This window comes from Brachionichthys hirsutus, chromosome 19 (assembly GCF_040956055.1).
Source record: "Brachionichthys hirsutus isolate HB-005 chromosome 19, CSIRO-AGI_Bhir_v1, whole genome shotgun sequence".
NCBI lineage: Eukaryota > Metazoa > Chordata > Actinopteri > Lophiiformes > Brachionichthyidae > Brachionichthys > Brachionichthys hirsutus.
In genome coordinates, this window is record NC_090915.1 from 6,935,999 (window position 1) to 6,946,188 (window position 10,190).

At 45.5% G+C, this 10,190-nt stretch overlaps 1 protein-coding gene across 1 annotated transcript; it reads right to left on the reverse strand.

Annotated features, from left to right (window-relative positions):
• Positions 1–2,314: 2,314 nt before the first annotated feature.
• Positions 2,315–8,666, reverse strand: LOC137908392 (ras-specific guanine nucleotide-releasing factor RalGPS1). Its single transcript, XM_068752793.1, has 19 exons — positions 8,610–8,666; positions 8,003–8,107; positions 7,589–7,639; positions 7,225–7,308; positions 6,985–7,074; positions 6,780–6,872; positions 6,503–6,629; positions 5,859–5,996; positions 5,611–5,704; positions 5,412–5,479; positions 5,083–5,209; positions 4,851–5,002; positions 4,649–4,697; positions 4,015–4,095; positions 3,351–3,456; positions 3,173–3,265; positions 2,715–2,820; positions 2,533–2,624; positions 2,315–2,347 (listed from the first exon to the last, which is right to left on the reverse strand). The coding sequence occupies exons 1-19, from the start codon at positions 8,664–8,666 to the stop codon at positions 2,315–2,317; spliced, it is 1,746 nt and encodes a 581-aa protein (XP_068608894.1).
• Positions 8,667–10,190: the final 1,524 nt, after the last annotated feature.

Sequence of the window (10,190 nt, forward strand, 5' to 3'; positions counted from 1 at the left end):
TGAGAGATTTCATCAAGGAACTGGAAATCACAGAAAGCTGTTCGACAGTCAGCGACCTGCTGCGTACATACATTTTTTTATTCTCAACGAAGTGGTCGAAGCTGAAAATTACAGCGACACACAGTAATGTCATGGTACAAATGAAATAATGATGATGGGCTCAGTGGTCGTCCTTTCCACGGAGAGGCTAGAAATGTATGTACAACGTTGCATCGATCACGCCTCTGCTCAGAACAGAAAGAAACATGTTCACGTTTGACATACGAATATCAAAATGTATTTGGAAAATTAGTTATTTAAAGAAAAAAAAAAAAAACACTTAATGAGGAAATATAAATACGTGATTGATCAGACATGTTGCATCTTATATACCGGTAACAATGGATGATGGGTAAATGTTTGGCATCATTTTGGTATCCATTGATGGTTTTAAGTAACTTTGTTCTCAACAAGTCAGTGAGAAATTTGTTCACCAAGATCTGAAGTGCGATTTCAGTGTCTAACTTCTTTTGAGCAGCGTTCCGCGTTCAGTTCAAGATGTTTGTGTAGACATTTGGAAAATTGGACGAACAACGATGCTGAGCACGGCTCGAAATACATTTGTCACTGAAAAGTTTCTGAATGACGACAAACATCTTTTTAAAACTTTTTTTTTTTCCTACGGCTACGCCGCTCCATTACAGTATATTTTTGATATATCTGAAATAGATGATAAATATCAGCGTGACAGGCTTCAATATTCACTGTGATGGATAATTAGACTCGAGTTGAAATGTTTTCCTACCAGACATGAATGAATGGAAGCCACAGACAACCTTCTGAAAAAAATAGAAACAGTAAATTCAAATTTGTGATTAGCTGTAAAGTAAAAGATTTGTAGTGAATAAGCTTAAACATGGCGCTGAAGAGTAATCACCACTGTCACACACGAATAACAAAACAAAAACAAAAACATGTGATGTATAAATCATGAAAACAAACTCAAAACAGGCAACATCATTTGTGAATGTTTGCTTCCATTGCAGCTAATGTCTGAATGACAGCTACCATAATTTACAACATTATATTAAATATAATTATGAACATTCTTTTTTTACACGTACAATGCTCCAGTTAAGAGTTTGGCCACAAACTGATCCGGAAAATTCAGAGCATAAAACAAAACTGCTATGATTCGTTTAGGGATTCTAAAACATCAGGTGCGTTTTGTGCGCGGTGCAAAACTAGTTGAATTTGTCTCAATCCAGATGTCTTGGTTCATCGTGTCTGTATTTATGCATGAGTCATTCCATTAGAATTAGAGACTCACACCCATGTGGACGGCGCGTCACGAGGACGGCTGCTAACTCCAAACTATTTTTTTTTACTGATAGTTTTTAATGGCCAAACCTATGAAAAATGAGCTTCTTGTAGGATGCGAGTCAAATTTATTTCCTGCGTTCCCTTTGATGGACGACTGTCAAAAAAATAAACTTTTCACAAATAAATACAGCATTTATGCACATGAGTGTTGAACGCTTGGTACTTGGTATAGAAAATTACTTTAAATAGCTGGCGCAGACAACAACTGCCTGTCCTCTGCAATGATCGCCTTGTTCAGTCCTGTCTCCATTGATTAGTTCTGTACAAAATATTGTCCCTCTTTGTAAACCTTGTCAAAGTCCATCAGCAAACTCCTTTTGAGACGAGGACTACCTCCTGAGGTAGAGAGGGCTTGGGAGCGAAGCGATCCAGGGCTGCTCCGGTTCACAGTAATGTCAGCGTCGGCATTCCATTCCGATTACGTGCGACCTCTCTACACCGGAACAAAATCAATGCAATGCTGATCGGAAATGAAAAGCGATCCGTATTCACAAGCTGGGGATGTCTGTCGACTTCGCTGCCATTCCTCCTTCATATAACGTTGAAATGCAATGAACATACCAACGTTTTAAAACCTCGGCTCCTTTCGAAGGCCAAATAACACATGGTCTAAAACCGAAGGTCGGCGTCAGTCAGTCCGTGTCCGTGCTCCGACGTCTTTTTCGTCCAATCAGAAACCCAACATGGGCCAAAAGAACAAAAACAATGTGCTCACATAATTTTAGCAGCATAAAAACATGAGAGGGGAAACCTACAGAAAGAAAATCGGGACAACCTCGCCACAGTTTTCCACTGGCTGGATTTGATCGTACTTTACAGGAAGCGTCGTCCTGGTCTGTGCGGTCTCTCGTCCAGCATCTTCTTCATCAAACTCCAGCGTGTTCCATCGTCAGTATCGGCATCCCAACAAAACGTTTTGGCACAATGACGTCCTTCCGAGTGAGATCTCCTCTTATTCGAATGACATGAGGTTTGCTGGCATCTGCTAACGAACGGAAACGAAGACGCAATGTCAGTCAGAGCTGGTTGAACATTCAAAGTTATACCTTTAAAACACTAGTTTATTTTTTTATTTAGTATAAATTGCATTCTTCCTCTTCATATGAGCTATTACTTTTGTAGTGGGTCTGAGGCATTAAAAAAAGGTTGGGAATTGACCTTTGCGCCGACCTGGGCTCGACTACTCCTACAAGCCTCCTCCAGGTTCTTATGCCAGATGATTGCTGAAAACCTGGATCCGGTCTGGAACTTGTAGACGTTGCCTGGAGAATATCACAAAGCGCTCTTTGATTTGTAGCAGAAACTAGGCAGAAGAGAAGCAGGAGACGGTTCGTCGGCGACGCGGAGCCCACCTTTGTCTGGGTCATTCAGCTGGAAGATATTGGGTCGAGCAGGGTCATCCGGCAGCGCCGCCATCCACCCAGTGACACAGACCTTCTTGCAGGGGCTGGACTTATACTGCAGCAAACGTGACACCACAACAAAGATGTGAAAATCAAACGCGCTGCATTTGTGTGCCTCTTCCAGTGAGTCCAGTTCCAGTGAGTCAGAGTCCAATAGATTGGAGTCAGAACTCCGACACGCTGGAAGAACAGCCAGGTCGTCTGAAAAAAGTCAGAACCTCCCGTCCTGTGTGTTCAAATACTTTCCAGAAAACCTTTTCTGCAGGGACAACTGAAAGATTTTAAAATAGCTATTTACAATTACTATGATCCCCCCCACCCCCCCGACAATAAGGGTATACATTCTTTGTAACCTTTGTGAGATTTTCCTCAGATCCTGCAGATTAATTTGTAAGCGTAAAACTCACATGCTTCCTCTCAGACGCCCTCAGAGCTTTGGCTCCGTAGAATATCAGCATAGATCCAGACAGAGTGATCCAGAACCTGGTCCAGGATGACAACTGCAACACAGCGAATCACAGGACGTGCTGAAAACGCGTCGCCTCGTTCCATTTGCTCAGTTACAAATGTCAGAGATGGCTGTACCTTGGGCTTCCGTCCCTCCTTCAGCAGCGTCTTCCTCCTTAAGGGTCCTTCAATAGTCGCGCCGCCGGCCTCGCTGCAGCCATAGCAGGAGTACGCTGCAGAGGAACTGTAGCACAAGACACGATTGGAGGGGGGGCTGGGCTCAAGGGGCAAGGCTCCGCGATGCGTTCAAGGTGAAATAGATATGATTGGTTTATGGTGAATGTTTTTTTTTTCCAGCTGTAACTACTAGACTTTATGTAATAAAACGACCCAACCACTCGGTCGATGGGCGGGGGCAAACAAAGTGGAATTTAATGTTACGCTGACAGCACACGCACACACACGCACACACACACACACACACAGCTGGATGAAACATAAAGCACCTCTGGTCAATGATGATGTCGTCTGATCACCTGGTGGAAGAATGCCGTGATTCTGGCCCAACCCTCTGCCTCTGAACGGTGATTAGTTACTGGTGTGGTGTGTTGCTGTCACATCATTCGGAACATCAAATTTCCAGCGTAATCCACAGGAGGTACAGTTTACTGTAGTAGTACTGTAGTAGTACTGTAGTCTATCTATGTATTTAGCAAACTGTGTTTGGTGTTTCATTAAAGTTCAGCTTGCAGTGAGGATGGAGAGATAAAGCATCTCTGAAGGAGATCCCACTTCACTGTACCTGTAAACATAGCCGTGGATCCGGGGGGAGTTGCGAAGCGGGACCCTCCAGTTGGGCCCCAGGGTTGCGTACATGCGGCCCCTGCTCGTCACACATTGTCAGAGTCAGTCAAGGTGAACAGAACAGCTGAAGGTACGTCATGTTGATCACAAGGATCCAGAGTTACACGCCGTTCTGAGGCCACGGCCACTCGGCTAGACCAGGCTGAGGTGGGATGTGAGCAACACTCAGATACACCGATATCAGAATGAACAAGCCGCAGGCACAGATACAGACCGAAAGCACAAATACAGAGGAACAAGTCCGAAGGTCTCACGCATCCCTCAGCTGAATGTCAGCGTGGCATTTACCTGTGCCAGGTGTTTATACAGCATATCAAGTTTTTATGCCGCCAAAGTGCATTTAGAGGCAAATTAGATGAGAAGTTATGATTGATGGAACCAAACCGATCCGGCTGGGGGGTGGGATGTGAGGTATTTCCGTCATTCCTCGAACTTCAAATCCAGATTTAAACGGGGTGAAAGGTCAATTTCTTTGTCCTCATCCTAATATTTAGAAAAACATCTATGCAGTAAGCGACATTATCGGATTCAATGATCGGGTGTTAGGTAGGTTTGTAGGTGAGAGCTTTTACCTCTCCATTCCAGGTGATAGCTCCTCCCCAAAGGAGCTTTCACTGCTGCCTGTTAGCAAAAAAAAAGCATTCATTTAGAACGGGTTGTTTGGGCTCAAATAATAGGTCAATGGAAAAGCTCTTTTCTTGCGTTTATCATGGCAGCTGCAGCATCACACACGTGTATACACACACACACACACACACACACACACACACACACCCAATGACAGGCCGTTGGACACGGAGGTGCTGTGGGGGTCGTTTCTGACTGGGCTCTGGGACTCCAAGAAGCTGTCGTCCAGCAGGTGGCGTGCCTTCGCTATGGAGAACGTGGCGCTCCTGCTTTCTGACATGCCATACTGACACATCATACTGTGGACAGAGACCAAAGATGGACCTGAAGGGACAACGTAGAGACACCAGGAGACGTAGGACAGGCCTTTAATACTTACTTATTTCCCAGACTGTGGCTCTTCCTGTGGTGAGAAGGTGGGGGCGTGGGGATACGAACCCCCACGGAGGCGTCGGGGCAGGTTGGCCGTCGGGTGTACCTCAGAGAGACAGAGACCTCAGACAGACCTGCAACACAGAAATACAGAAATGACATCTGTCTGGACCGGGAGTGTCTTCGGACACGCTGGGCCGGTGAGGAATGGACAGGAGGACGCAGCGAGGAGTAACGTACAAACTGCATGTAACCTAACGATCAAATTCATTGCTACGGCAACCGCCTGCTTTCTGCTACGGGGCTGAACTCGGTAGGTCTGAAGACGTGTCTCACCTGCCAGGTCTTCCTTAGAAGAGGCGATGCGAGGGGAACTGTTCCCCGGTTCAATCTTCAGAGACAGCCTGGAACAGACGAGCCCTGCATCAGATGCGCCACCCACCTCCGCCCTGATTGGCTAAACTATGACAGGACTGCGGCGTCAGTCTAAACGCAGCGCGGGGTCAGTCTAAACGCAGCCACACATTAAACTCACTTGAAGTTGTCGTCCTCCACAAACTTCTGGAGCTCCTCTATGTAGCGCACCGACAGCAGGTACTTCTGCACATGCGGCAAAGTCACCAGGTGATCTGAAGAAATACATTCAACGTACACAACAGCGCGTTTCTGGTTTGATGTAAACCGCGTCACTAATGAAGAGCAGGAATTACAAAGACAATAAATTAAATCGGCAGAATTTCTGCACAAACGGAAAACATGAAAGGGGGCAGCTACTACCCTCACCATAGTTGCAGGACATCTGCAGGTCCGAGATGACCCTGAGAAGGTTGTTCATCTGATTGGTCCGTTGTTCCGTCTCTATGATGCTGTCTGACGCAGGGTAGGCGGAGTCGATGTAGATCATGTCCAACAGGTAGATGCCTTGATGAGAGCAGACAGCGGGGTTGAGTCACGCTCCATCGTATACTACCTGCAGACTGAACACCCTGAAGCTGGACACCCGCCTCCCCCTCAATAAAACCGGGTCGGCCATCGCTACGAGAAACGGTCTATTAAAAATCTGAGCATTGTCGTCACGAAAATAAAATACCTGACAGTTATTTTAAGGCAGATTTAAAGAATTGATATTCTTTAATAATGAATGAACTCTTTTTTTTTTTTATTATGTTGAACAAGATACAGTAATAGAATATCTCAATCAAGGGTTAATAAAAAAAAAAAAAGCTTCAAAGTAATTTCTTCAGCAGTTAATAAATTTGGGGTCATTTTAAATGTGAGCTTTAAACGCGAGTTTCTGTGCATGATGATCGGTGCAGCTGAAACAGCTTTGAAACTGCAGAATGACGCGAAACCGCTGGCGTTGAATTGCGCAAAACGGACCGAAAACAGAATGCATCCGGATACCAACGCCGCAGACACGGACTCACCCAGGTAAGGAATGCGGGGAACCATCTTCAGGGAGCGGATGTACTCTCTCATACAGGTGTAGTTCTCCTCCTTGGATGTCAGGTAGTTCAGCTTCTCGAAGGTGGCCTTGTCCTTCCGACTGATCAACTACGACACGGGAAAAACGGGTTTATCTCCTAATCAGGAGCTTTTTAACAGCGCGGGAATTATAAGCAACATTACCTGTACCCCGCAGGTATGTCTGTCTGTCTGTCTGTCTGTCTGTCTGTCTGTCTGTGCGTGGCGCTGATGTCTTACCGCCCACGTTTTGTTGAGTCTGAAGATGGGAGCGCTTTGCAGAGCGGACACCACCGACACCAGGGAATGAAGGTTGTTCAGGTCCAACAGTTTCTGGGCACAAAGACGCACGGCTTGTGCATAAGGATTAACACTCTTCCTTGCTGTAATACTTCACATTCACAAAGCCTCTCCGCTTCGGCGCTCGTTCATTCCTTGAACTCACCTTTGCTATTTTGACAAAATGCCCCAGGATTTCTGCTCGGATTTTCAGCGTCTGGGCGGTTAGGATTTCTCTCACCAGCCAGAAGCTGACCTGAATCAGCGGCAGAGAGAAACACAAATGCAAAAGTCAATTGTGCTTTTGATGAATTTTGGGACATGCAAGAGACATCTGATCTGATGCAAAACGGAGGCTAACAGTCAGACAGTCAGGTGAACAGTTTGGCGAAGACCTGCTACGTACCTGGTTGAACCTGCGTGTGAACGCGACAACATTAGGAGCCAAACTGTGTTTTTCTTTCCCGTTCCATCCGCAGCTGGCCAGCTCCTGCCGGTTAGAAAATCACAGTAGCCAACAAACCAAAGGGAATAATCATCACTGAGGAAAACTACAAACTGGGATCAGGGCTCGCCAAGCAGCCGTCTGAACCGCGACAGGCGTCTATCTGGACTGGAAAGATTTTTGACGTAATGCGCATGTAAATGGATTTTTATTTATTTATTAAAAACTGAATGTAAGAAGAACAGTCTTCATATTTCAACTGGAAGGTTTTACATAGAAATGAAGCATGGCAGACCAACCGCTGGACACAATGGACATGTCTTACCTCTGGCTGTATCGCTTTGAACACTGGTGCGTCCATCAGGGTGATTTGGCTCTGAAATGACAGAAACATTTCAGAGTCATTTAAAACAGGGAGGTGAATAATCATCTATTCCTCAGCATTTAAAAAAAAAAAAACCCTCATAAAAACGCCACATTTTTAGAAATTATTCACTTTTGCTTTACTTTGTTATTTTTATTTTATTTGACAATTCTTTGCTTCCTTTCTATCCTTCTTTATTACAACCAGCCTTGGAACAACATTCTGATTTAGCAGCATCTCATGTTTTTTTTTTCTTTTTCATCTGCTGCAAAACAGGAAACGCCTACAGGCATTTTTAGTTTCTGGATTACTGTAGTGCACCATGAGATGAATGAGAATACTTTAAACTTATACTCTAAATAAGTTCATACTCACAGCGAACTCCTCAGGCGTCACCTTCAACACATCGAACACGACTGCGTCGTAGCTCTTGGCGTCGTCGACACAACGTCCATCCAGAGAGTCGGAGCTGCTGCTGGCCTGAAACAGACGGTGACTAAGGTTGTAGTCTTAAACATGCAGTACGACATTCTGGGTTCTATGCCCCATTCATAGTGACATCATCAGGGATGCATTACTTGATTGATTTGGTCGAGAATATAATTAACAAAAGGGACAGATTGTCCTACAATGTAATTTTATTACATTCTCCCCAATGACAATATGCATACCAACGTCCATCAGATCTAGTCAAATTAAATCTGGACTCGTCACTCGCTTTACACGAGATTATAATCTGCCTCCCATGTGCAGTGTGCCACAACATCCGTAACATACAGAACACTTTGTCCAGGTTTCAGTCGTCTCGGACAGGTGTGTGCAGGTATGCCCAAAAGAAAACACCAAAAAAGTCACTTCAGTAGATGAAGTAGATGAAATATTATGTATTAATTTCTGATAGTTAATGGATTATATTACATATGCTGCTTGTCATGGCTGTAGGAGTCAGGTTTAGGATGAACAGACGGGAGTTTGTTCCTACCTCTGAGGTGAACGAGTTAATGCTGGTGCCGTCCGAGAGTCCGTTCCTGCGATACATGCTCACAGAGGGACAGGTGGGACGCACAGGTCGGGGCCTTTAGCTGGGGGACACGCATAACCGCTCATCCATGCCTGGAGACAAAAGACAGAAGGCTCTGACTGCGTTTCTTTGTCCAATACTTGTAGCGGGAAATGACAATAAAACTTCGTAACGCGTAAAAGTCATGTTCTCCATAGAATAAATTAAGACAATATAAATCACAGATTTCAAACCATAAAACTAAAAAAAGGCACTCAGAGAGCGCAGACCTCCACCAAGCTGCTCGTTCCCCTCCCAACTGGATCTACACCGTCCACATGGTGATCTGGATCAGCACCAGATAGATTGTTTTTGGTGTCTTTATAGTGAAAGTGAATCTGAGTGTTTTGTATTTTTAACTGATTCTTGAACCATAAATGGAGTTTTAAATGATAATATTTAAGATTTGTTCCTGACCTCACTCTGGATCAGAACCAGAAGACATTTTTCTTGATAGTTCATACCGGACCCCTTTACGACTGAGATTCGTGGTGAGTGAATTGAATGCATATTTTACAAGATAGGATTTTTTTCCTTTATGCCTCTTTTAGTAAATAGGAAAATCTGGATTTTTATTTTGTATCCAGACGGGGATCCGGATCGATCTCAAGTGGATCTAAATTAGACCGAGATCCATCCAGCAGTGTTCCCGTAATCCTGCTAACAAACAAACATATAATACAAATCGATACTTTCCCCTGGTGTCACAACATGTCCACATATTGATCAGTGACACCGGGGGGGCGGGGCTATCTCTGCTGCAGCCGGCCCTGCTTCATGCATAAACATGTTTTGAAAGCTGAGATTCACGCCGAGCGTCGCAGACAATCACACCTGGCCGCTCAAAATAAATCACCCCCCCACGGCGCCGCGCACGGATCGTGACAGTCACGGCTACGCGCGGCGTCTTGTAGCTTTCGATGCTACCTGGGACACGGATTCCTCCGCGCAGGCCTGCTGCTGCCTCTCCGTGCGTCAGCGCCGCACTACTTCGTGCACCTTACCTTACAGCCAGGTGCGTTCACGCTGCCGCTGCGCGCGTGTCGGGAACGCGACTGTATGATTTAATAAGACTTAAACGTGTCCGGACGGGCTGGTAAATTAAACATCCACAGCAGGGGGGGGGGGTTAACTCCTCCTTTGAGACGTACATGAAGCCAAGGTCGCAGCGTTTGATCCGCAGGGTCGGCGAACCGTGCTGGATACATGAGACGAAATCACGCACGCATGGCGGCGACGCGCAGAACGCGCTTTAGTCGAATGGAGAAGAGAGAAATGAATAAATATCGACAGCAGGAAGTGACAGGTAGGCGCACTTCTCTTGACGGACCGTTGTATTGGCCAATCAGCCATTTGGTTCCAAAGAGTAAGTCCCACCTCCACACACAGCCAGCCAATTAACGCGCAGCTTCATGTCTGCGTCCCTCAGACGCAGGTGCACCGGAGGATGCCTTCACGAGCTGTCTGTAAAATCGTTCATCACAGGTGTCTGTGTCTCGTTCA